This window comes from Ranitomeya variabilis, chromosome 5 (assembly GCF_051348905.1).
Source record: "Ranitomeya variabilis isolate aRanVar5 chromosome 5, aRanVar5.hap1, whole genome shotgun sequence".
In the NCBI taxonomy this organism is placed as follows: domain Eukaryota; kingdom Metazoa; phylum Chordata; class Amphibia; order Anura; family Dendrobatidae; genus Ranitomeya; species Ranitomeya variabilis.
Window position 1 is genome coordinate 213,163,129 of NC_135236.1, and position 25,315 is coordinate 213,188,443.

Below are 25,315 nucleotides of genomic sequence, written 5' to 3' on the forward strand. Positions count from 1 at the left end.
CCGAAGTAAACCGGCGTTTCAACTCCTGGAAAGCCTCCACGGCAGCAGGAGCCCAGTTAGCTACATCGGAGCCCTTCTTGGTCATATCCGTCAAAGGTTTCACAATGCTAGAAAAATTAGCGATAAAACGACGGTAGAAGTTAGCGAAGCCCAAGAACTTCTGAAGACTCTTAACCGACGAGGGCTGAGTCCAATCAAGAATAGCTCGGACCTTGACTGGGTCCATTCTCCACAGCAGAAGGGGAAAAAATGAACCCCAAAAAGGGAACCTTCTGCACACCAAAGAGACACTTTGAGCCCTTGACAAACAAAGAATTTTCACGCAAAATTTTAAAGACCAACCTGACCTGCTCCACATGCGAATCCCAATTATCAGAAAAAACCAAAATATCATCCAGATAAACAATCAAAAATTTATCCAGATACTTCCGGAAAATGTCATGCATAAAGGACTGAAAAACTGAAGGCGCATTGGAGAGCCCAAAAGGCATCACCAAGTACTCAAAATGACCTTCGGGCGTATTGAATGCGGTTTTCCATTCATCACCTTGCTTAATGCGCACAAGGTTGTACGCACCACGAAGGTCTATCTTGGTGAACCACTTGGCACCCTTAATCCGGGCAAACAGGTCAGACAACAGCGGTAAAGGATACTGAAATTTGACAGTGATCTTATTTAAAAGCCGATAATCAATACAAGGTCTCAAAGATCCGTCCTTTTTTGCCACAAAAAAGAATCCCGCACCAAGAGGGGAAGAAGACGGACGAATATGTCCTTTCTCCAGAGACTCCTTGATATATGAACGCATAGCGGTATGTTCAGGTACCGACAGATTAAACAGTCTTCCCTTAGGAAATTTACTGCCTGGGATCAAATCTATAGCACAGTCACAGTCCCTATGAGGAGGCAGTGCACTGGACTCAGACTCACTGAAGACATCCTGATAATCAGACAAATACTCCGGAACTTCCGAAGGCGTAGAAGAAGCAATAGACACAGGCAGGGAATCCCCATGAATACCACGACAGCCCCAACTTGAGACTGACATAGCCTTCCAGTCCAGGACTGGATTATGGGTCTGTAACCATGGCAGCCCTAAAACAACCAAATCATGCATTTTATGTAAAACCAGGAAACGTATCACCTCGCGGTGTTCAGGAGTCATGCACATGGTAACCTGTGTCCAATACTGCGGTTTATTTGCTGCCAATGGTGTAGCATCAATACCCCTAAGAGGAATAGGATTTTCTAATGGTTCAAGAGTAAAACCACAGCGCTTAGCGAATGAGAGATCCATGAGACTCAGGGCAGCACCTGAATCTACAAACGCCATGACAGGATAAGATGACAGTGAGCAAATCAAAGTTACAGACAGAATAAATTTAGGTTGCAAATTACCAACGGTGACAGGACTAACAACCTTAGCTATACGTTTAGAGCATGCTGAGATAACATGTGTAGAATCACCACAGTAGTAGCACAAGCCATTCCGGCGTCTATGAATTTTCCGCTCATTTCTAGTCAGGATTCTATCACATTGCATTAAATCAGGTGTCTGTTCAGACAACACCATGAGGGAATTTGCGGTTTTTCTATCACATTGTACCGAATTAGGTGTCTGTTCAGACAACACCATGAGGGAATTTGCGGTTTTGCGCTCCCGCAACCGCCGGTCAATTTGAATAGCCAGTGCCATAGTGTCATTCAGACCTGTGGGAATGGGAAAACCCACCATAACATTCTTAATGGCTTCAGAAAGGCCATTTCTAAAATTAGCGGCCAGTGCACACTCGTTCCAATGTGTCAGCACGGACCATTTCCGAAATTTTTGGCAATACACTTCAGCCTCGTCCTGCCCCTGAGACATAGCCAGCAAGGCCTTTTCTGCCTGAATCTCAAGATTGGGTTCCTCATAAAGTAAACCGAGCGCCAGAAAAAACGCATAAAGATCAGCCAATGCCGGATCTCCTGGCGCCAGCGAAAAAGCCCAATCCTGAGGGTCGCCCCGTAAGAACGAAATCACAATTTTTACTTGCTGAGCAGAATCTCCAGATGAACAGGGTCTCAGGGACAAAAACAATTTACAATTATTCACGAAATTCCTAAACTTAAACCTGTCTCCGGAAAACAGTTCAGGAATCGGTATTTTAGGTTCTGACCTAGGATTTCTGATAACATAGTCTTGTATGCCCTGCACATGAGTAGCCAGCTGGTCCACACTTGTAATCAAGGTCTGGACATTCATGTCTGCAGCAAGCATAGCCACTCTGAGGTAAAGGGGAAGAAGAAGAAAAAAAATAAAAAAAAAAAAAACTCAGAATCTTCTTTCTTATAATCCCTCTTCTGCAATGCATTAAACATTTAATACTGTCCTGGCAAACTGTTATGACCCCAATGGCGAGGGTCTCAGAGGAACGTGGAAGTCTGCAGAATACAAAAATCCAGCTCATAGGGCAGTGGTAACTGGGTTGACCATATATCTACTCCTAACGCCAACACTAGAAGTAGCCGGGGATCATTCCTACGTTGATTCTAGATGACACGCGCCAGCCGGAGAATCTAGCTACCCCTAGTAGAGGAAAACAAAGACCTTTCTTGCCTCCAGAGAACGGGACCCCAAAGCTGGATAGAAGCCCCCCACAAATAATGACGGTGAGGTAAGAGGAAATGACAAACACAGAAATGAACCAGGTTTAGCACAGAGAGGCCCGCTTACTGATAGCAGAATAAAGAAAGGTAACTTATATGGTCAACAAAAACCCTATCAAAATCCACACTGGAAATTCAAGAACCCCCGAACCGTCTAACGGTCCGGGGGGAGAACACCAGCTCCCTAGAGCTTCCAGCAAAGGTCAGGATATAGATTTGGAACAAGCTGGACAAAAATACAAAACCAAAACAAATAGCAAAAAGCAAAAGGCAGACTTAGCTGATATAACTGGAACCAGGATCAGTAGACAAGAGCACAGCAGACTAGCTCTGATAACTACGTTGCCAGGCATTGAACTGAAGGTCCAGGGAGCTTAAATAGCAACACCCCTAACTAATGACCCAGGTGCGGATAAAAGGAATGACAGAAAAACCAGAGTCAAAAAACTAGTAACCACTAGAGGGAGCAAAAAGCAAATTCACAACAACTATGTGCTCAGTGGCATTGGCTAGTTTTTATCTAGCTGGTCCGGGGTTAATTTAGCTAGTGCTCGGATTGGAAGCTGGCTCATGCCCACTGCCTTTAAATAGTTCTTCTGAACATTGGGCGTCGCCGATTATAGCTTCTGCTTGGTGCTTGGTTATCTCGGTCTGTAGTGGTGGTCTAGGAGTTGGAGAATCATATCTGTGTTGTATTTCCCTTTGTTATATTTTCTCCTTCCTTTATTTGTATTTGTTTTGCCCTGTGCACTTATAGTGTATTCCTGTGTGACTGCGGCGTGGTGCATATTTTCTGTTATCCTTGTCTGTGCTAACTGTGGGTATTGGTGTGTGGTCTCGTCACTGGGTGGTGGGTGGAGGTTTCAGCCTAGGGTTGAAACAGGAGACAGGGTGAGGGTGGAGGCCCAGACATGCACACCATCAGTGTAAACTCTGGGAGAGGGTCAGTCAGGGTTTCCCAGAGTTGAGGGAGATCGCAGGGGCCTGGGTTATTAGCTCTTGCCTACCTAGGCTTCCCGTGACAGGTTTTTCACCTGCTCCAATAGGAAATTGCAGATGAAAACCCGCAGCGGAAACCGCAATAAAAACCACAATATATCCGCAGTAAAAACCGTAGCGGTTTTGCACTGCGGATTTATCAAAACCACTGCAGAAAATTCCGCAATGGAATCCGCAGCCTGTGCACATGGCCTTAAAATGATTCCTTCTTCCCATAGCATAAATGTTAAGCTAAATTTGCACTAAAAGATTACCATTAATCATTTCATGATAATCAGCCAATGAATGAGAAAAATACTTGTTCATCGGGTGAAATATTTTTTTGTGGAGTGCAAAAGAAGATTGTTCTTGGTGGTACATAGTGTTGTCTAAACAGGAGAAAGATTACAATGAACCATTTCATGGTAATTACTCCATGAATGAGCAAATTGCTTGTTCATCGGATGAAATTATTTTTATGGAGTGTAAAAGAAGATCGTTCCCGATGGAGCATAGTCTGGTCTAAAGAGGTCTTTCACTGCCGAGAAAAATAGCAGCCTTTCCGCACTGAACATTGAACTGATAGTTCGGTGCCCGTTGTTTACTGTGGTCTGCTGGTGTAAAAAGGCAATAAATGATCATTGATCAGTAAATGTTTACCGATCGGCAGTTGTTTAGTGTAAATGGACCCTCAGTTGTAATGTGATTCTACCTGCTTTAGTGAAGACTTACCTTCTCTTGGTTTACTAATTCAACTGGGCTGTGATAATGGGTCTAAAGGTGGCCATATATTACAATTTCTGCGGAATCAATCAACTTTCTAATGATATTTTTATTTTTGTTCAACATTTCTTTGGTCTATGCTGGTGACAAAAAGGATTAAATATACCTTCCATTTGCCAGACTTTTTGTTCACAGTGGAAATAACTTATCTACTAGTTGGCACATGCGAAATTTTCGCACATTGGTTGTCAGGGGTGCAGGCAATTTCAGAAAAATCAAGCTGGTCAAATGTAAATTTATTTAATGAGATGATGAACACAAAGAGGTATGTGTCTCACTGACATATATATGTATATATATATATATATATATATATATATATATATATATATGTGTATTTAGACTGTATATATGTTTTCCCGAATATTTGAGCCCATGGATCCATTATATGTCCATTTAGCAAGCCGGCGAGAAAATTACATCCTCGCACAGCACACGGATGACATACGAATCACTGTTCAGGTAACATTTCTGCGATTCTCATCCATGTAAAATGGAATGATTTTTTTTTTATACATTGTGTGCGACTCCAGCCTAAAGGAGATCCCCCAACATTAAACATAATGGTATTTTGCTTACTCATCAGAAGGGGTCTGATTGTCAGGACCTTGCAAAAGAACAGGGGCAGCAGCATTTTTTCCCCTCCACAGCAGCACTGCCACCTATCTGCAGTGTGAACGGAGCAGCTCCCTGTACAGCAGTGCCACTTTGACAGTAAAAATGATGAACGTGAATTGACCCCATAACTGAACATATTTACACCATTGTATAATAATTGGGAATATCCCTTTAAAAAAAAAGTAATATCTGCAGATTATTTTACCTTTTTTTCCCCCTACGGTTGGATTTTTTTTTCTTCAATTTTTTCAAGGTTGTTTCCAGCAATCTCTCCCATCGGGAAACATTGTACAGTCTGAGTTATGCCCGCGCTGCAGTTTTTTAGTTGAAACCAAAGGTGACTCCAGGTCACCAATAAGCCACAACCTTAGAAAGAAGATAGACTTTTCAATGACTGTCCAATAATACGGAAAATCTAATGGTTCAGAACCTGTCCGGTCCCTTTTAGGCTGCATTCATTTATATCTACTGTTTTAAAGCTGAAGTCTTAAACAGGTAAAGTTTTACTTTTATTCTACTTCCACATATGTAGCAAATATTTTATATGTACCTGCCTGAAATCGGCTGGGCAAGGAGTTTGGCAAGCTGGAAAGCCCTCAAGGCAAATGTTAGGATTTGTGTCAACTTTGTGGTATTGTGCTTTGGGGTAGTGTGGTGCCACCTGCAGGTCATTTTTCCTTACTGCAGTTTTATGAAAATTAATGTTTAAAATGTATTTTGTGATAACGTCATGGATGAGTGGTTTGTTTGGCAATTTTTCCTTTCAAATGGTGTATCATTTGTGTGTGTTGGTATGAATGGCAGTATGAACGGAGATACAAAGTAATCACCGAAAAATAGCGTTATGAAATAATATAGAAGTATCGCCAAAGGTGCCAGGCACCTTACTTGCCTCTCCCAATTCAGAAGATATGCATCCTTGGCTGTATCAAGTTTGTATGTATTAGGAAGGATTAACAGGAATAGTTTAGGCCAAATGATAATTGGTCAGCAATTGAATGTGTATGTTCACCTTAGAATACACAAGGTTGATAGTAGGTTGTAGTCTGGGAGTAGTCTGTAGAAACTGCAAAACATGTTATTGAGGTCAGTGTCGAACTGGGGTGGCATGGGCCCATTAGTAACATTGATTCTGGGACCCCACTGTTCAGCTGCATGCAAATTACATTACCTTCTTTCAGTAGCGGAGACAGACAGATGAAGGTCCCTGTGCAGCAACAATATATGTGTACGTTGTATTACATTACCTCATTAAAATGCTTAATTCCACATTATTTACCTCTTTGGGACCATTGCTGCTGAATAGGTTGCACCAGTGGTATGGTCCGCCCCTGCCCTCTTTCACAAATTTACGTCTGCTTCTATATGATAATTGCTAGGTCGTTTGTTTAATAAATGAGGAAATTCTGATTTTTGTCTGTACATAGTGAATCCAATGTTTTGGTCCAGCTACTGCTCATGTTGGGAAATGACTTACTCCGCACAGGGGCCTATCGAGGGATTCACCTATTGCCCACTGAGCTAGCCTGAGCCTGGTTGAGGCTATTCTAATAAATATCAAAAAGCGATGTGGTCTGTAAAGGCTGCATATGTACTATTGGACCATAAATTATCTGTTTGTGAGAAGAGGAAAGTCAAGAAGATTTTTTTATATGCATTAGAAGCAATCTTGTGTTGGAATACTGTAACATTCTTGTTTATATTTTTGCTCATTGTAAAGTATTAGCAATAATTTAAAAATAAAGGGATTTTCCATGATTATATTGATGACCTATCTTAGGATAGGTCATTATCAATATCAGACCACCACTTGACACCTCTTTTTATCTTCTGTCACAAGCCTCAGCAAGAGCCAGTTGCTATAAATTTATAGAGCAGAACAGTGTAAGGAGATGGACAAATGGAAGATTTTCACAGTTAATGTACAATGGGAAGTCTTCAAGTGAGCACTGCCATCAATGGGCCACATATTGTAGAATGAAAGAAAGTGTAAAGGATTGCATCAGCTGGAACTGTATATTGAAGCGCATGGTTCCTGAGGGGAAGTGATTGGAGGAGACACAAGGTCAGGTGATATCTGTGGCACAGTTAGTAATTATAAACAGCCCAGGAGTGCAGTGGTGGAGAGGACCTGAACCTGTAGCTGTCATGGTTTGGACATGGGTTTATGCCTTAATTGTTGTGGCTTCCTTTTGGATCTGGGAGGGATAGTTATATCCACGCTGGACTAGGATTCTCTGTCAGTTATACCTTTGTTTCGTCTTTGTGCCTGACCCCCTGGTCTGTTTGTGCATACTGTGTTGTTTGTTTGCTCTCCGTGATCGATCTGCTCTGTTTGATTCTCTCAGCTTTCTGACCTCCGGCTTCACTTGACTATCCTTCTACCTCACCCTCCTGTACCTCGCTTCTCTCCTGGTTATTGACCTCGGTACGTTTGACTACTCTCCGGCGCCATTCTCCTCCTTTGCAACCCGGTGCCTGGCTCTGTCCCTAGCCATTCCCCCTCTGTCACATGCTTGCTACCTGGCGAGTCCTCTGCCATTTTGCTCTGGGCTCCCTTACTGCGGTGAGTAGTCTCCCGGCAGTAGTTACACCCGGGATCCATGACAGTAGCAGGACAGATGTGCTGTGAAGCGAGGTTGGCTTATAGCCACCATGACGAGTGACCAGTCCCGAGTGAAGAATCGAGTGACCAGATCCGAGTGGAGAACTGAGTGACCAGACTAGAATCAGAAACAAGAGGAGAACCGAGTGACTGAGACTGGATCTAAGTGATCTGGGCCAGAATCAAAAGAGTGGGACCAGAGCCAAGAGAAGCAAGCAGATGGTGTTAGAGGGACATTCGTAAGATCCGCAATGTGAGGTGCAAAAGTATGGTACACGAGACTGAGGTTGTTCTTCAGGGGACAGAGTTGGCCAGTGCAATGTTTGTTGGGAGCGTCTCCCCAAGAAGGATTTTGCGGCCTAACAAGACATTTGCATACACTCCCATACAGCGTCTGTCATTACCAACAGAGTGAAAAGGTAACAATGGTGATGTGTAAACGGCTAACTGTTACGCACCATAAGCCAGACCTCATTCCAGACCTCATCTGGAATACTGTGTCCAGTTTTGGGCACCACATTTTAAAAAGACATCAACAAACTGGAGCAAGTTCAGAGAAGAGTGACCAGAATGGTGACCCGTCTGCAAACCATGTCCGATGAGGAACATTTACAGGATTTGGGAATGTTTAGCTTGCATAAAAGAAGACTGAGAGGAGACTTAATAGCTGTCTACAAATATCTCAAGGGATGTCACATTGTAGAAGGATAATCCCTATTCTTATTTGCACAAGGAAAAGACTAGAAGCAATGGGATGAAACTGAATAGGAGGAGACACAGATTAGACATTAGAAAAAACTTTGACAGTTAGGGTGAGCAATGAGTGGAAAAGGCTGCCACGAAAGGTGGTAAGTTCTCCTTCAATGGAAGTCTTCAAACAGAGGCTGGACGGACACCTGTCTGGGATGATTTAGTGAATCCTGCTTTGAGCAGAGGGTTGGACCAGATGACCCAGGAGGTCCCTGCCAACTCTAACATTCTATGATAAACCTGAGTAATAGAATATAGATGTTTGTATCTATTGTAAAGGTTTAGTGCTTTGTACGAGAGGGTTTCATTGTAATAACTGTTACCACTGCTTTTATCCAAAGAAGTGACTTACGTATTGCCTTCTAATAATCTGCTAATCTGGTTTAATTTTATATCCTATTCATTCAAATTGCTGTGTTAAGCTAAGTTCACACGTTGCAGAATTGCCGCGGAAATTTCCGCGGCAATTCTGCGCCTCCTGCCGCGGGTATATAGCATGCAGAATTAGCATGCATATACCCGCAGAAAACTAGCGTTTTGCAAGCATAATTAGCTTGCAGAATGCTAGAGTTTTCCAAGCGATCTGTAGCATCGCTTGGAAAACTAACTGACAGGTTGGTCACACTTGTCAAACATAGTGTTTGACAAGTGTGACCAACTTTTTACTATAGATGCAGCCTATGCAGCATCTATAGTAAAAGATTGAATGTTTAAAAATAATAAAAAAAATAAAAAACATGGTTATACTCACCTGCAGACCTCAGCGGCGTCCGGTCCTATAGCTGGAGTGCAGTGAAGGGCCTGCGATGACGTCATTGTCTTGTGATTGGTCGCGTGAGTCACATGAGCGGTCACGCGACCAATCACAAGACAGTGACGTCATCACAGGTCCTGAACCACATCATCTATAGGAACGGAAGAGAGATCATGCACCGGAGAGGCGGGAACACTTCGGGGGCCATCAGAGGGTGAGTATAGGACTATTTTTTATTTTAATTCTTTATTTTTTACCAATTATATGGTGCCCAGTCCGTGGAGGAGAGTCTCCTCTCCTCCACCCTGGGTACCAACCGCACATGATCTGCTTACTTCCCGCATGGTGTGCACAGCCCCGTGCGGTAAGTAAGCAGATCAATGCACTCCTATGGGTGCAGAATCGCCACGATTCCGCAATTTTAATGAACATGCTGCGTTTTTTTCTGGAATGCGATTCCGCTCAGGAAAAAAATGCAGCATGTGCACAAAAAATGCAGAATGCATTCTATTACATAGGATGCTTAATGTAAGTGTTTTTTTTCGCGGTTTTATAGCGTTTTTATAGCGAAAAACCGCGAAAAAAACGCGAAAAATATGCTACGTGTGCACACAGCCTTAGAGTAAAAAATAATCTTTGGTTAAGTTACCGCTGTGTCCTTATCTTCTGCGCTGTTGCATTTCAGGCACCTGTTTACAACAGCATAGCTCCATCACACTCTCTGTGAGGATAATGCAGATCAGTTCCTATTCAGTTGAAATAAAAAGGAGCTGATAAAAAATTCCTGGGAGCAAAGTGGGATGGAGCTGTGCTGTTTTTTTAGATCAGCTGATATTCAACTGATCTACATTGCCTAGGAGGGTACAAAATTGCCTAGCGTGTGCAAAACTGTGTTGTTCCCTTCTCTACAGTCTTTACATCCAGCCTCTGTCAGAGTTGGTAAAAATTGATCTGTGTAAACAGGGGCCTAATATCTGTGGTCGCAGAGGTTGCACCCGTGACAAGGCCCGGGCTGGTGAGCCCATGCAAGCAAGCTGTCCCTCGACACCAACAGAACCTTCAACTGGATGCGAGTCTGGCCCATAATTGGGATTTTATGTAAAATGACGTCCCACCTCATTGTAGATTGTAAGTTCTTACGGGCAGAGTCATCATTATTTTGCCTTAATTATTGTATTACTTTGACTGTTACTTATGACTTGAATATGAACTACTGAATTGTAAAGAGCTGTGGAATATGTTGGTGCTATATAAATAAAGATTAATATTATTATTATTATTATTATTATTATTATTATTATGTCCTATTTTCCGTTTTTTGCTCAAATGTGTTTAACAAAGCATGTGTCATTGCAAGAATCTTCTGGGAGAAACACTTTCAGACATGACTGCATATACCAGGATGGGAAATATATACAGAGGCATTCAAAAGTTTGGACACCCCTAATAAAAATTACTGTTATTGTGAACAGTTAAGCAAGTTGAAGATAAAATATTCTCTAAAAATGCCTACATTTTCTTTGTATTTTAGGCAAAAATATATAGTCATCTTTTAGATTTTAAAAATTACAAAATGGAAAATGGGCTGATGCAAAAGCTTGGGCACCCTGCATGGAAAGTATTTAGTAGCACCCCCTTTTGAAAGTATCACAGCTTGTAAAAGCTTTTTATAGCCAGCCAAGATTCTTTTAATTCTTGTTTGAGAATTTTCATCCATTCTTCCTTGGAAAATTCTTCCAGTTCTGTGAGATTCCAGGGTCGTCTTACAAGCATTGCTATTTTGAGGTCTAGCCACAGATTTTCAATGATGTTCAGATCAGGGGACTGTGAGGGCCATTGTAAACCTTTAGCTTGTGCCTTTTGATGTAGTTTATTGTGGGTTTTGACATGGGTTTATGTTAGGGCTAGCGGAACGGACCAAATAATTAGAGAAAAGGAATAAGGTGCGTTCGCAGCCCGGGGTCCACCGTGCAGAGACGGAACCTGCTGCTAAGCAATGACGGACTATATGGCGATACAATGAGAATACACACAGGTTAGCTTCACCCTGTGTGAACGAAGCGAACCCTGTTGCGTCACAGGGCCGAAGTACTGCACGTAACAGAAGTAATAATTAAATAGCACAAGAGTGCATGGGATGCCGCCCTGGCGGAGGCCACTAAACTACCCAGACTTGGGTTTGGAAAGCGTGATGATAGCGCATGGCGCCACACTGGCGGTCACAGCAATAGACGCTGTTTGTGTACCAGTGTTGGTTACAAGTCGGGCGCTAGATTACAATCATCCTCCTTACGCGAGCATTCAAACACTGGGGAGGGGATGATTAAAGAGCAACTTTCACTCACAACACACACATAAACAAGTGTATACTAGCGCATGGCCGTGCGGCCATGCAAATCTTTTATAGCTGCAGCAAGTTCAGGATCTTCCTAGAGGACCAATGAGAACTGCTACAGTAAATGAGCAGCTTCAGGACCTTCCTAGAGGACCAATATGAGCTACTGCAGTACCTGAGCATGTGACCCCAGACCTCCACTGAGAGGTCTTCCTTTGAGCATGCTCAGAAGGGGAAAAGCAGGACTTAGTCCCAGAGACATCTGCTCACCTCTGATCAGTACAGGCTACAATGTCAGAGCCTGGAAAGGCAGCAGTAACCCTTTGCACAGAATCAGACTGAGCGAGACGCTGGGACCGACGTCTCCGCTGAGCAGGCTCCACTGCGGCTGATGCAGAATGAGAGACTGCAGCAGACATGGTTCGAGATTCCCCCTGTGCAGCGGTGGGAACTCGATTCCTAACAGTTTAAGATCATTATCCATTTGTACAATCAGTCCTCTTTTCAATTTCCGCTTTTTTACATATTTTATTATGCTTCTATCAAGAACTTGCTGAAATGTTATAGAATCCATTTTTCCCTCTACCAGAGAAATGTTCCCTGTACTTATTGGCTGCAATACAATCCTAAAGCATAATTGACCCACCCCCATGTTTAATGGTTGGCGAGGTGTTCTTTTCCTGAAAGTATGTACCCTTTTTTCTCCACACATACCTTTTGATAATTTTGGCTAAAGAGTGCGATTTTTAACCTCATCGAACAACAGGACTTGTTTCCAAAATGAATCAGACTTGTTTAGATGTTCTTTTGAATACTTCTGATGCTGAATTTTATGGTGAGGACACAGGAGAGGTTTTCTTCTGAGGAGTCCCATGAAAGCCATGTTTATGCAATTGTCCCTGAACAGTAGAACAATGTACCACAACTCCAGACTCTGCTAAATCTTTCTGAAGGTTTTTAAAGTCAAGCGGTGGTTCTAATTTGCCTCTCTAGCAATCCTACGAGCAGCTCTCTGAAATTTCCTTGGTCTTCCTGATGTTAACTTGAGCTCCAATGTTCCTGTGTACTGCCATTTCTTAATTACATTTTGAACTGAGCATAGGGCAACTTGTAAATGCTTTACTATCTTCTTATAGCATTTTCCTGCTTTGTCGACCTCCACCATTGTCATTTTCATAGTGCTGGGCAGCAGCTTAGAAGAACCCATACCTGCTGTTTTTTGTTACAAGGTAAGAACAGGCTGAGTTTTTATAAAGGTGGGAAATTTGCATCACCTGACCTTTCATAGCGATGATAGCAAACAAGCCATAACCCTACCAGGCTAACTAAGGTCTGAAACATTGGGCAAAGTTATCTGAGCACACAAATTTCCAAGGGTGCCCAAACATTTGCATCTGCCCATTTTCCTTTTAGCAATTTTTAAAATGTACAATATTATAATATACTAGATGGTGGCCCGATTCTAACGCATCGGGGATTCTAGAATATGTATGCAGTAAAAAGTTTGTCACACAGTGTTAATAGCAGCGTTAACAGACTGCGTTACACCACGTTATGCCGCAACCAATCAACGACTTGGGATTTCCATGACAGACAGACAGACAAACAGATGGAAGTGCCCCTTAGATGATTATATATAAATATATTGTGTTTCCCTAATATACAAATGAAATATATCATGTGCAACTTTAGTCCTTTTAGAGATCATTTCATCTTCAACTTGCTTAACTGTTGACAATAAGAGTAATTTTTTGACTATGGGAGCCCAAACATTTACATAGCACTCTATATCAGGATGCGGGAGTCACATCGGACTCTAGTTAGTAATCTGATATTGATGACCTTTTCAAGATCTGATAGCAGGAATAGTGAATGTCATGCACCAAATCTGGCAAAGCCTTGTGGCTTCTAATATAAACATAAGCCGTAGCACAGATGTGAACTGAGCCTCAATTTGAAATAAAGCTCCATTCTTATCTTTGGACACTGTCTAGTATTGAAGTTCACAATGGAATGGAGCTTAACTGCAGTACCAGGCACAACTCATAGGCAGCACTGTTTCTTGCAAAATATTTAGACACATCTTGCTAATATTATACATCCCCTGTAATACTGTAGAATATAACTATTCATGATGTAAGAAATAAAAATAGTTTTAGTTGGTCTAGATTTACACTCTTATACATTGATTGCTCTCTGCCAAGCACTGTGTCAGTTTCTGTTGAAATCCCTGAAAAACAAGATTCTAATGAAAACCCCTACAGAGCCACAAAGAAGTCATTCACTTCAACATAGTCTGCCATTTTTGTTTTTTGCATGTTTGAAAAAGATGAATACTACCAGGACAGAGATACTATCAGGACAGAGATACTATCAGGACAGAGATACTATCAGGACAGAGATACTATCAGGACAGAGATACTATCAGGACAGAGATACTACCAGCACAGAGATACTACCAGCACAGAGATACTACCAGGACATAGATACTACCAGAACAGAGGCCAGACAGTGTTGACACGGACTCCGTTGGCTTTATTCAAGAAAATTGGTCCAAAGGGGATCCCATCTGAAGCAGTTTCTTGGTGATTCCAACAGAAACCCGACTTGGTAGAGAGCATTGAATAAATGGGCACATAGCCTTAAAAACTTCAAGCTATATGCAAAAATAGAGCCATTAAGCTATATAAGAAATATAGACACCGCTCCCATGCATACATCATCACTTCATGTGGACTAGGCCTTAATTTATCCTTCATTTCCAAGTCTTTTTTTTTACTCTTTAAATAACGTAATGCTATTAATTTAAAATATTACCAAATAAAAAATATTACCAAATTATCCAATAGTTTCTAGAGAAACCTACACAGAATGATATTATTCTTTTTTTAGATCCAAATCCTCTTGAAAACATTCAGTAGGAGGTCTGGCATGATGAGCCGAGCATCTGTAGTGTTTATTTCTGCTAAAAGAAATAAAGGAAGGCACAAAAAGGCTTATTTTATGAGATTTCTACTTGTTTGATACAAATGGTTCCATGTAGAAAGAAGGGATATGCGGCTTCTGTAAGTGAAAGGAAAATATAACACATTGCATTTCACTACCGAGGAAATACTGTTGAATTTCTGCATTTATCCCTGGTAAAGCACAGCTTGGAACCATAAATGTAGTCAAACGGAACAATACTTGGTTGATGAAATATTCCAACTATAAAAGACGCCAGTTCAGTGTTATTCTGTAATGATATTGCTCTTTTTGTAAACATTGTGTTTTGTTAATAATATGTTTGGATTGACTGAGAAGAGATTGGAACTATAAAAAATCTAATGTTTCTACAAACGAGAAGCAAAAACGTTGTATTAAAGAGAATTTGTCAACAGTTTTGTGCTATGTAATCTGAGAGCAGCATGAGGCAGGCTCAGAGACCCTGATTCCAGCAATGCGCCACTTACTGGGCTGCTTGTTGTAGTTTCAATAAAATAAGTGTTTTATCAGCAGGAAATTATCACTGTAGGACTAGTCGCCTTGTGCCATGCAGTCACCATGCTGTGTAGCTATGTCCACACCACTAATTAGCATCTTTCTGCCAGTGCACAGTGTATACAGAAAGCTGTCAATCAGTTGTGTGGGTGGTTATATGGAGAACTGTTCAGAGATCTGCAGAAGATAAATCAAAATAATGAAACGATCCAGCTTATCCTTTTCCAAAATTAATCAAGTCATTGTATAAGCCTGGAAAGCATGCCACTGCAAAGCTTTTTGGGTAGATATTTCCAAGAACAGTAAGGGATCCAGTTTCTTATATATATAAATAAAAACATCAAATTTTATTTAATCCATTAAAAAGGTGAAAAAATGTACATACTTTGCAAAAGGTTAAAATGAATACCCTCCATATAAAAACAACATGTCTTGAACGCTACATCATTCTTAGTCCTGCTATGTGTACTATATGTGTTGTATATACTGGATGCTGCATCCTTTATTGGACATGTTATCAAAATGACAGCAAGCAGCTCGGTAAGTGACACATCATTAGAATCAGGGACTCTGCCCCTACATCATTCTGCTCTCAGATTGTATAGCAAAAACCGGGTGACTCATTTCCTTTACGGAATCCATCTAACTGCAACCATTTTGTGCTGTTATATGGTGCCTTTGACTTTGATTCTGTGTTAATTTTCAGCCGTATCTGTACCATGGAGGGTGAAGTGGATACAAAGACGTTTTCACATTAACTATTAAACTTAGTACAGTATTTAACACTAGTAAAAGCACAGTTTTTCTTCTAGTACAGGCTTGTTTTTCTCTACCTCCACACATCACGGACATCGGTAACAATCCCGCGCAGCAGTGTAACCGTAACTAGATTCATAGCTGCTGGTAAGAATAGTGCCGGCTTTAGATCCGGTTCACTGCACAGTGACAGACTCTATGTGTTTTACAATTTGATTTCAGCTGCCTGATAATAAAAAAACCAACAAACATTATTTGCTTTTTCCCTAGATATTTGTTCCATATTTCAGTTGTAGTCTTGTTTTTCCCAGGGTCACAGTTTGTTTTATTTTCTGCTATATGTTATTAAATAGTTTTCCATTTATTATACTCTCCGTAATTGTAGATGATGCATCTCACTGACAACTGTTATCATAGCTGCATATTTGCAGATCTATGTATATAGTTTTCCCATAGTTTTTTTTCTATTGTATTTCCCATTCTTTTTTCTCCATATTGAAAAACTTTCTTGTGCCTTTCAAGCTAAAGCAATATTTGATTACATTGTTTGTTCTACTTTTAAATATGCTTTATTCAGTTTTTAAGTTTCCAGTCAGTATCACTATAGGCGAGGCTTGATGGAACTTACATGGAGGCATAAAGTCTCTGAGGCGTTGTGCGATGTAGGATACAGTGCCTCCACATTACAGAAATATTCTTTCATTGAAGTAATATATTTAGAAAAGAATATCGCTATAAAGTGACATCCGACAATTTTATTATATGAAATCCGACACAATCCCGAGCTATGGTTCAGCATGGAATCAGTAGCATATAAAAGTACAAGACCTTTTCGGGTGTCCTATATCTGCTCCTTACAACTCATGCTCAGAGCTAGAGATGAGCAAATAAATTGCAGCGCAAATTAATTCTACTCGAATGTAAAAAAAAAAAAAAAAGTGCATTTTCTAAAATGCTAACTTTTTATAATTTGCTCCGGCTGCCGGTTTTAACCATAAAAAGGCCATAAAAATGTATGAAAAAAAAACCTCATACTCATATCCTCAGCCCCTCCGAGTCAGCCGTCCTGTCCTCAGGAGGCCTGGTAGGATTCTGCACAAGCCCACGGCGTCAGGATGCCACCGCGTGCTCCGTGACTTTTGCGATCGCATGCGCAGAACCCTCCCAGGCTTTCTCAAAGTCAGAAGTCCCAACCCAACCTGAGAGGTTTGGAGATTTCAGTGGAGAACTGAAGATTTGTCAAGGACTGGACAGGTGATGGTGATGAGTGGAGGGTCTGGAATGGTGAGCGGTGAGGTGAGTATCAGTGTTTTTTTTTTTTTTTTTTTTACTTCTTATGTTTACTGTACTCTGAGGGACCCCAGAGCATATTACGGGAAATTACATTTGTGGAGAATAACTTCTCGGCCAATCGAATATCTCTGCAAAATCTGCACAAACAAACAAAATCCAGTTTTGCCTGATCTGCTCCTCTCTGTTCAGAACCAATGGTGTAACTTGAAGATTGTGGACCCTAATGAAAAGCCCCCCCTTAACAATCATGGATCTGTAATAGAAATGGTGTTGTGGGCCAAAAGAACCATTTGGGCCTCTTAGGCTCCAACTGCAGCCCCCGCACCTATTGTAGGTATGCCCCTGCTCAGAACACCACTACACATTACACTCTGATCATGGGAAACGCTTGGGATGTTAATGGATCAAAATGGTGCCATGTCAGTCAGGAGGTCAGTTCTTTTTCTTGTACCCCTAAAGATGCACTGAATTAAAGACTGGTGCTTAAATATTTAGGAGCTGCTAGCAAAAAGTTATTAATAATGATAGTGACAGAATGGATAAGGGCAGGAAAGCCACGCATCTGCCATCTCTTTTGCTCTATATTTAGCTAACCTGTTCAAATATGATTAGATCATTTAATTTGTGTTTTCCGGGAATATTTTTCAGTTATTTGTATGCAATTTTCCTGTTTTGATAATTGTTTCATTAAGTACATTAGAAAAGATAATGATATGTCTGGAATAATGTGACGGCACAAATTATCTTTACCAGGTTGAGATGGGTAATGGCTACTTGGATTTATTTGATGCCTTTAATGTTATTTTAGGACATTGACAATTTAAAGGGAATCTGTCACCAGGGTTTTGCTATGCGATCTGAGAACATCATGATGTAGAGGCTGAGAATCTGATTCCAGTGACATGTCACTTACTGGGCTGTTTAATAATAATAATAATAATAATAATAATAATTTTATTTATATAGCGCCAACATATTCCGCAGCGCTTTACAAATTATAGAGGGGATTTGTACAGACAATAGACATTACAGCATAACAAAAATCACAGTTCAAAATAGATACCAAGAGGAGTGAGGGCCCTGCTCACAAGCTTACAAACTATGAGGAAAAGGGGGGACACGAGAGGTGGATGGTAACAATTGCTTTAGTTATTTGGACCAGCCATAGTGTAAGGCTCGGGTGTTCATGTAAAGCTGCATGAACCAGTTAACTGCCTAAGTATGTAGCAGTACAGACACAGAGTGCTATTAACTGAATAAAGTGTATGAGAACATGATGCGAGGAACCTGATTTATTTTTAACTTATATGAATGGGCCACACAGGGATAGTTAGGTTAATGCATTGAGGCGGTAGGCCAGTCTGAACAAATGCGTTTTTAGGGCACGCTTAAAACTGTGGGCATTTGGGATTAATCGTATTAACCTGGGTAGTGCATTCCAAAGAGTCGGCTCAGCACGTGTAAAGTCTTGGAGACGGGAGTGGGAGGTTCTGATTATTGAGGATGCTAACCTGAGGTCATTAGCGGAGCGGAGGGCACGGGTAGGGTGGTAGACTGAGACCAGAGAGGAGATGTAGGGTGGTGCTGAGCCATGGAGTGCTTTGTGGATAAGGGTAGTAGTTTTGTACTGGATTCTGGAGTGGATGGATAACCAGTGTAATGACTGGCACAAGGTAGAGGCATCGGTGTAACGGTTGGTGAGGAATATGATCCTGGCTGCAGCATTCAGGACAGATTGAAGAGGGGAGAGTTTGGTAAGAGGGAGGCTGTTTAGGAGAGAGTTATTATAGTCCAGACGAGAATTAATGAGTGAAACAGTAAGAGTTTTTGCAGAGTCGAAAGTAAGAAAAGGGCGAATTCTAGAAATGTTTTTGAGATACAGATAAGAAGAGCGAGCCAATGATTGGATGTGGGAGTGAAGGAAAGCTCAGAATCAAGTATGACCCCAAGGCAGCAGGCATGTTGCTTGGGAATAATGGCGGAACCACACACGGAGATGGCAATGTCAGGCAAAGAGAGGTTAGTAGAGGGAGAGAACAAGAGGAGTTGCAGTCATTTTGATAAAATCACTATTTTCTCTGCTCTGAATGCTGAGCTGTGTATAACCTGCCCCACCACTGATGGGCAGAATGCTGCCAATCTATAGCATGCACAGAAAGCTGCCAATCATTGGTGGAAGTGGGGTCATACAGATCTCATGAATATGCTTGACTACCGAGCAGCAGGTTTATTAGTCCTCTAGTGATAATCTTGTGCTGATAAATTAGTGATGTTATCAAAACTACACAGAGCAGCCCGGTAGGTGACATATAACTGGAATCAGGGTCTCTGTCTCCACACTAGCCTGCTCACAGGTGGCAACAACTTGGTGACAGATTCCATTTAAAGCGGCATTCTCTTCTACTAGATCAACATTGCATGATAATAGAATAAACCACATGAATTTCCGTGTTGAAGATTTTATGATGCCATGTATTGCCCACATCTCTATTTCCTTTGAGCTCCATACAAAGTTGTGTTACAGCAGGTTCTGTCAAGTTGACATTTGTAAAGTTCCAAATAATGTGTGATCTGACAATTCATATAAAAGCAGCTGAGTACAGTATACTAACAACTCTTCATTTGCTACACCATCACATGCAATGACTTGGAATATATATTATGTATAAGTTGTACAACATCTCTCACGGCCTTATGTATCTAGATCTCCAGCAGCACCGATGAAATATTGACCTGTAGCATTTGATTTCTATCCAGCACTCCAGCTGAATAGGAATCAAGTAAAAGGATTTGAACCAGCGATATCCCTTATTTTATGTGTGTAGTTCAGTCTAAGGGCTCATTTATATACTAAAGCCTCGAGCATTGACCCCGGACAGAAGCAGACACTTATCGCCACTGTGTGTCTGTGAGGCCACATATCTTTCCCATAGTCCTAATAAAAAATAAAACAATCAAACTGGTGCCGATGCGTTTCATAAATGATGGAAATTCTGGATACTCTTAGGTCTGTGAGATACATTCAGAATCTAAAATTATGATTGCCATTGTAGGTGTAGTCATTTTCCAAGAGCTTGGGTTGCATTGCTTTAATTTCCATAATGTACAAGTTGAGGTCACTATTTCCATCGCTGACATAGTATGTGTGGACTTGACTCTACATTTTTCATCATTCTAGAAATTATTTTATCGTAATTTAGAAACATGAAAATGGTTTCTCCTTAGTTTGTCAAGTCTAATCAGTTGTTCACATGACTGCATGGACAATCTTTTCTAACATCTATCCTCCTTCTTCCTGGTTCTCTTTCAGATAGCAAAGCTGTGGATGAAAAGGTTTTAAATCACATCTTTCCTAAGGGATCATGTCTTGTTAATGTTTGTTTGTGACTTGACCTTTTCAGTTCCTTCATTTTACTTGTGGAAAACTGCATGTGCTCCTTCTGGTTCCCCATTCTTGTGTTGCCTTATAAGAACACCAAATCTGCAGCATTGTTAAACAGGATTCTCCCGATGCTCACCACCTCTGATAATGGCCGATCCTGAGGTCGGCCATAGTATGCCCATACGTACCAATATAAAGGCATTTCTGGAATGCTGTATTCAGGCATTGACGCCCCTGTTTTCTGTGTCCTGTGTGCAGTTTTTGTGCTGCCTATGTACCATTGTGTATTATTGAAATCCACCGCACTCCCTGTGTGGAATATCTTAGAAACAAAAGGATTTTTTGAAACTTGCTAATTTATTCAAGTGGGAAACAGAAATCAATCAAATGTGACAGATCACATAATAGGCACTTATTAAACAATCGTACAAGCGACTCAGTGTGATTTGACGTTTCGACCCTCCCGGGTCTTACTCTAAAGTCGCACTTAATCCAGGATTTATGAGTGGCTCTTATGGTAACGAGGATGTTGTCCCTGTAGTGTCAAGGGGCAGGTACAGTCTTTTTGATACCAAGTATGGTCTAATAGTTGATTTTTCTCTGGGTATGACCTTGTTGAGGAATAGCAGCGGTGCATCAGCGTCTTGCTGCTGTTTGCAGCGCCGCTGTTACCCCTCTACAAGGCTTTATCCAGAACTGGCAAATCCATTAAACTACATACAACTTACCAGCAATTTAAGGCTGATACATTGGCACCTGCAAATAAGTTTGTCTCCAGTGACATACCAACTTTCTATTTAAATCGCATATGCAAACAGCAGCAAGACGCTGATGCACCGCTGCTATTCCTCAACAAGGTCATACCCAGAGAAAAATCAACTATTAGACCATACTTGGTATCCAAAAGACTGTACCTGCCCCTTGACCCTACAGGGACAACATCCTCGTTACCATAAGAGCCACTCATAAATCCTGGATTAAGTGCGACTTTAGAGTAAGACCCGGGAGGGTCGAAACGTCAAATCACACTGAGTCGCTTGTACGATTGTTTAATAAGTGCCTATTATGTGATCTGTCACATTTGATTGATTTCTGTTTTCCACTTGAATAAATTAGCAAGTTTCAAAAAATCCTTTTGTTTCTAAGATATTCCACACAGGGAGTGCGGTGGATTTCAATAATACTGATACTAGACCTTACGGTCTGTCTCACCAGCACCCCGATCTAAATTTAGAGTGCAGGCCAAATTACAGTGGGGCAAAAAAGTATTTAGTCAGTCAGCAATAGTGCAAGTTCCACCACTTAAAAAGATGAGAGGCGTCTGTAATTTACATCATAGGTAGACCTCAACTATGGGAGACAAACTGAGAAAAAAAAATCCAGAAAATCACATTGTCTGTTTTTTTATCATTTTATTTGCATATTATGGTGGAAAATAAGTATTTGGTCAGAATCAAAATTTCATCTCAATACTTTGTAATATATCCTTTGTTGGCAATGACAGAGGTCAAACGTTTTCTGTAAGTCTTCACAAGGTTGCCACACACTGTTGTTGGTATGTTGGCCCATTCCTCCATGCAGATCTCCTCTAGAGCAGTGATGTTTTTGGCTTTTCGCTTGGCAACACGGACTTTCAACTCCCTCCAAAGGTTTTCTATAGGGTTGAGATCTGGAGACTGGCTAGGCCACTCCAGGACCTTGAAATGCTTCTTACGAAGCCACTCCTTCGTTGCCCTGGCGGTGTGCATGATCATTGTCATGTTGAAAGACCCAGCCACGTTTCATCTTCAATGCCCTTGCTGATGGAAGGAGGTTTGCACTCAAAATCTCACGATACATGGCCCCATTCATTCTTTCATGTACCCGGATCAGTTGTCCTGGCCCCTTTGCAGAGAAACAGCCCCAAAGCATGATGTTTCCACCACCATGCTTTACAGTAGGTATGGTGTTTGATGGATGCAACTCAGTATTCTTTTTCCTCCAAACACGACAAGTTGTGTTTCTACCAAACAGTTCCAGTTTGGTTTCATCAGACCATAGGACATTCTCCCAAAACTCCTCTGGATCATCCAAATGCTCTCTAGCAAACTTCAGATGGGCCCGGACATGTACTGGCTTAAGCAGTGGGACACGTCTGGCACTGCAGGATCTGAGTCCATGGTGGCGTAGTGTGTTACTTATGGTAGGCCTTGTTACATTGGTCCCAGCTCTCTGCAGTTCATTCACGAGGTCCCCCCGCGTGGTTCTGGGATTTTTGCTCACCGTTCTTGTGATCATTCTGACCCCACGGGGTGGGATTTTGCGTGGAGCCCCAGATCGAGGGAGATTATCAGTGGTCTTGAATGTCTTCCATTTTCTAATTATTGCTCCCACTGTTGATTTCTTCACTCCAAGCTGGTTGGCTATTGCAGATTCAGTCTTCCCAGCCTGGTGCAGGGCTACAATTTTGTTTCTGGTGTCCTTTGACAGCTCTTTGGTCTTCACCATAGTGGAGTTTGGAGTCAGACTGTTTGAGGGTGTGCACAGGTGTCTTTTTATACTGATAACAAGTTTAAACAGGTGCCATTACTACAGGTAATGAGTGGAGGAAAGAGGAGACTCTTAAAGAAGAAGTTACAGGTCTGTGAGAGCCAGAAATCTTGATTGTTTGTTTCTGACCAAATACTTATTTTCCACCATAATATGCAAATAAAATGATAAAAAAACAGACAATGTGATTTTCTGGATTTTTTTTTCTCAGTTTGTCTCCCATAGTTGAGGTCTACCTATGATGTAAATTACAGACTCCTCTCATCTTTTTAAGTGGTGGAACTTGCACTATTGCTGACTGACTAAATACTTTTTTGCCCCACTGTATATATATTTATGTACCATTGCGGTTTGAAGCATATAGCCAAGTTCATTGCCTACTCAACAATATTCCCTTATTTTAAGTATCCATTGACTTGGAGCTGAGCCTGCTTAACATTTTTCATGTTCGGTGTTCTGTGTATGGTGAGCTTTGAATAAATAAACCTTAAAAAATTAAAATTAAAGTAGAGCATTACCTTTTTATTTTCTTCCCCCTATCAAGGCTCGAATAGTTGGTGGCAGCTCTTTTGCATCAAAACTTTACGAAATACAGACTGGAGGGTAAGTCCGAATTTTTCTTATAAAAATGTAATATCTGTTATATGAACTCACAAAAAAATGTCATGTGTTTTTATTGAGTCCATAAATACTATTCTATAAATACTGCCTAATATTGTAATGATGTAAGAGTATAACAGTGATTTTTAGGCATTCCAGTCATTGCATTAGTTAGTAACTGGGAGAAAATAAGACTTTTTTAGAAACTTGCCCTGGTGAAGTGATGGACACCTGGGTGAAAGGCTTTTTGGAAGATGGGGCTTTGATATGTTTACTGATAGGGGAGCCAGTCCTACATCTGCGCATCTATGTCACGACTAGGACAGATATTTAGTTAATTAGTAATTAAATAGGGCTCCTTTTAAATGACAAGATCACAAACTGATCTTAAAAACCAAGTGGAAGATCTCTTTAATCAATTAATACTTGTTTTGTGCTGAAATCATAATGCCCTTTAAAAGGAATCTGTTGGCAGATTTTTGCTATATAATCCAAAGACAGCATGAGGTAGGGGCTGAGACACTGATTTCAGAGATGTGTCACTTATTAGGCTCTGTACTATAGTCTCTATCCTTACATTATGCTGATCTCAGATGAGGTAGCAAAAGCCTGTTTGACAGATTCCCTTTAAGACCTTGAAATGAGATATTGAAAAGGATGGTGCAAAACCCATCACATTGTGATTTATAGCTAACTGGGGAATACAGAATACTTGTATGTGAGATGTTGTTTTGTATGAAACGTGATCGTGTGGAAAATGTCTAAAATATTGCATCGTAGTAATATGGTCAAAGTTGACTGACCATGTAGACATTTGTAACTGAGCTTTACTAGCTTAAGTTGGTAAGTGACTGGTAAGAAAACATACAGGCATATATTATGAGGACATCAGTCATTTGACACAAAATACAACACATTTGTAGCTGGAAACTGTAGTATTAACCCCTTAATGACCGAGCCACTTTGTAGGTTACTGATCGGGCTTCATTTTTTTACTCTGACCAGTGTCACTTTATGAAGTAATAGCTCTGGAACATTTCAATGGATCACAGTGATTCTGAGATTGTTTTTTGTTACATATTATACTTCATGATAGTGGTTACAATTTGTTTGATATGAACGTTTATTTGTGAAAATATGGGAAATTTGGCGAAAATTTTACAATTTTCAAACTTTTAATTCTTCCGCCCTTAAACCAGAGACTTATGTCACCCAAAATAGTCATATAACATTTACCACATGTCTACTTTATAGAAGCACAATTTTTGAAATATTAGGGTTTTTTGTTAAAAAACTAGAAAAGTTAAAAGTTGACCTTCAATTTCTGACAGCGGCATTTAACAAGCGCTGCCGGCCGTGCGGCCAGAGTACTCTCACCACTGACGCCCATCACGTGATCAGGGGTCATCGGTGCGTTGCCATCACAACCAGTGGTCTCCTTGAGACCTCTATGGTTGTTGATGGCAGATTACTATGAGCGCCACCCAGTGGTCGGGGCTCATAGCAAGCCTGCAATTCTGCTGCATAGAGGTGATCTGTGCATCATCTCTATGTAGCAGAGGCAATCGAGTAGTGGATGCTTCTAGCCTCCCATGGAGGCTATTGAAGTATGCCCAAATTTTAAAAAAGTGTTTAAAAATATAAAAACCTAAAAAAAAATAAAAGTTCAAATCTCCCCCCTTTCGCCCCAATCAAAGTAAAACAATAATGCAAAAAATCAAACCTACACATATTTGGTATCGCTGCGTTCAGAATCACATGATCTATCAATAAAAAAAAGGATTAACCTGAAATGCAATAAC

The 25,315-nt window shown here is 41.0% G+C and overlaps 1 protein-coding gene across 1 annotated transcript in view; it reads left to right on the forward strand.

The window, feature by feature from the left end:
• UNC13C (unc-13 homolog C) overlaps nt 1–25,315 on the forward strand; it is a 1,212,529-nt gene that overhangs the window by 155,851 nt on the left and 1,031,363 nt on the right. Inside the window, exons 4-5 of the mRNA XM_077263773.1 lie at nt 20,313–20,335; nt 23,458–23,516. Of these exons, the coding sequence (XP_077119888.1) occupies nt 20,313–20,335; nt 23,458–23,516 (82 nt within the window). The remainder of the gene's footprint in view (nt 1–20,312; nt 20,336–23,457; nt 23,517–25,315) is intronic.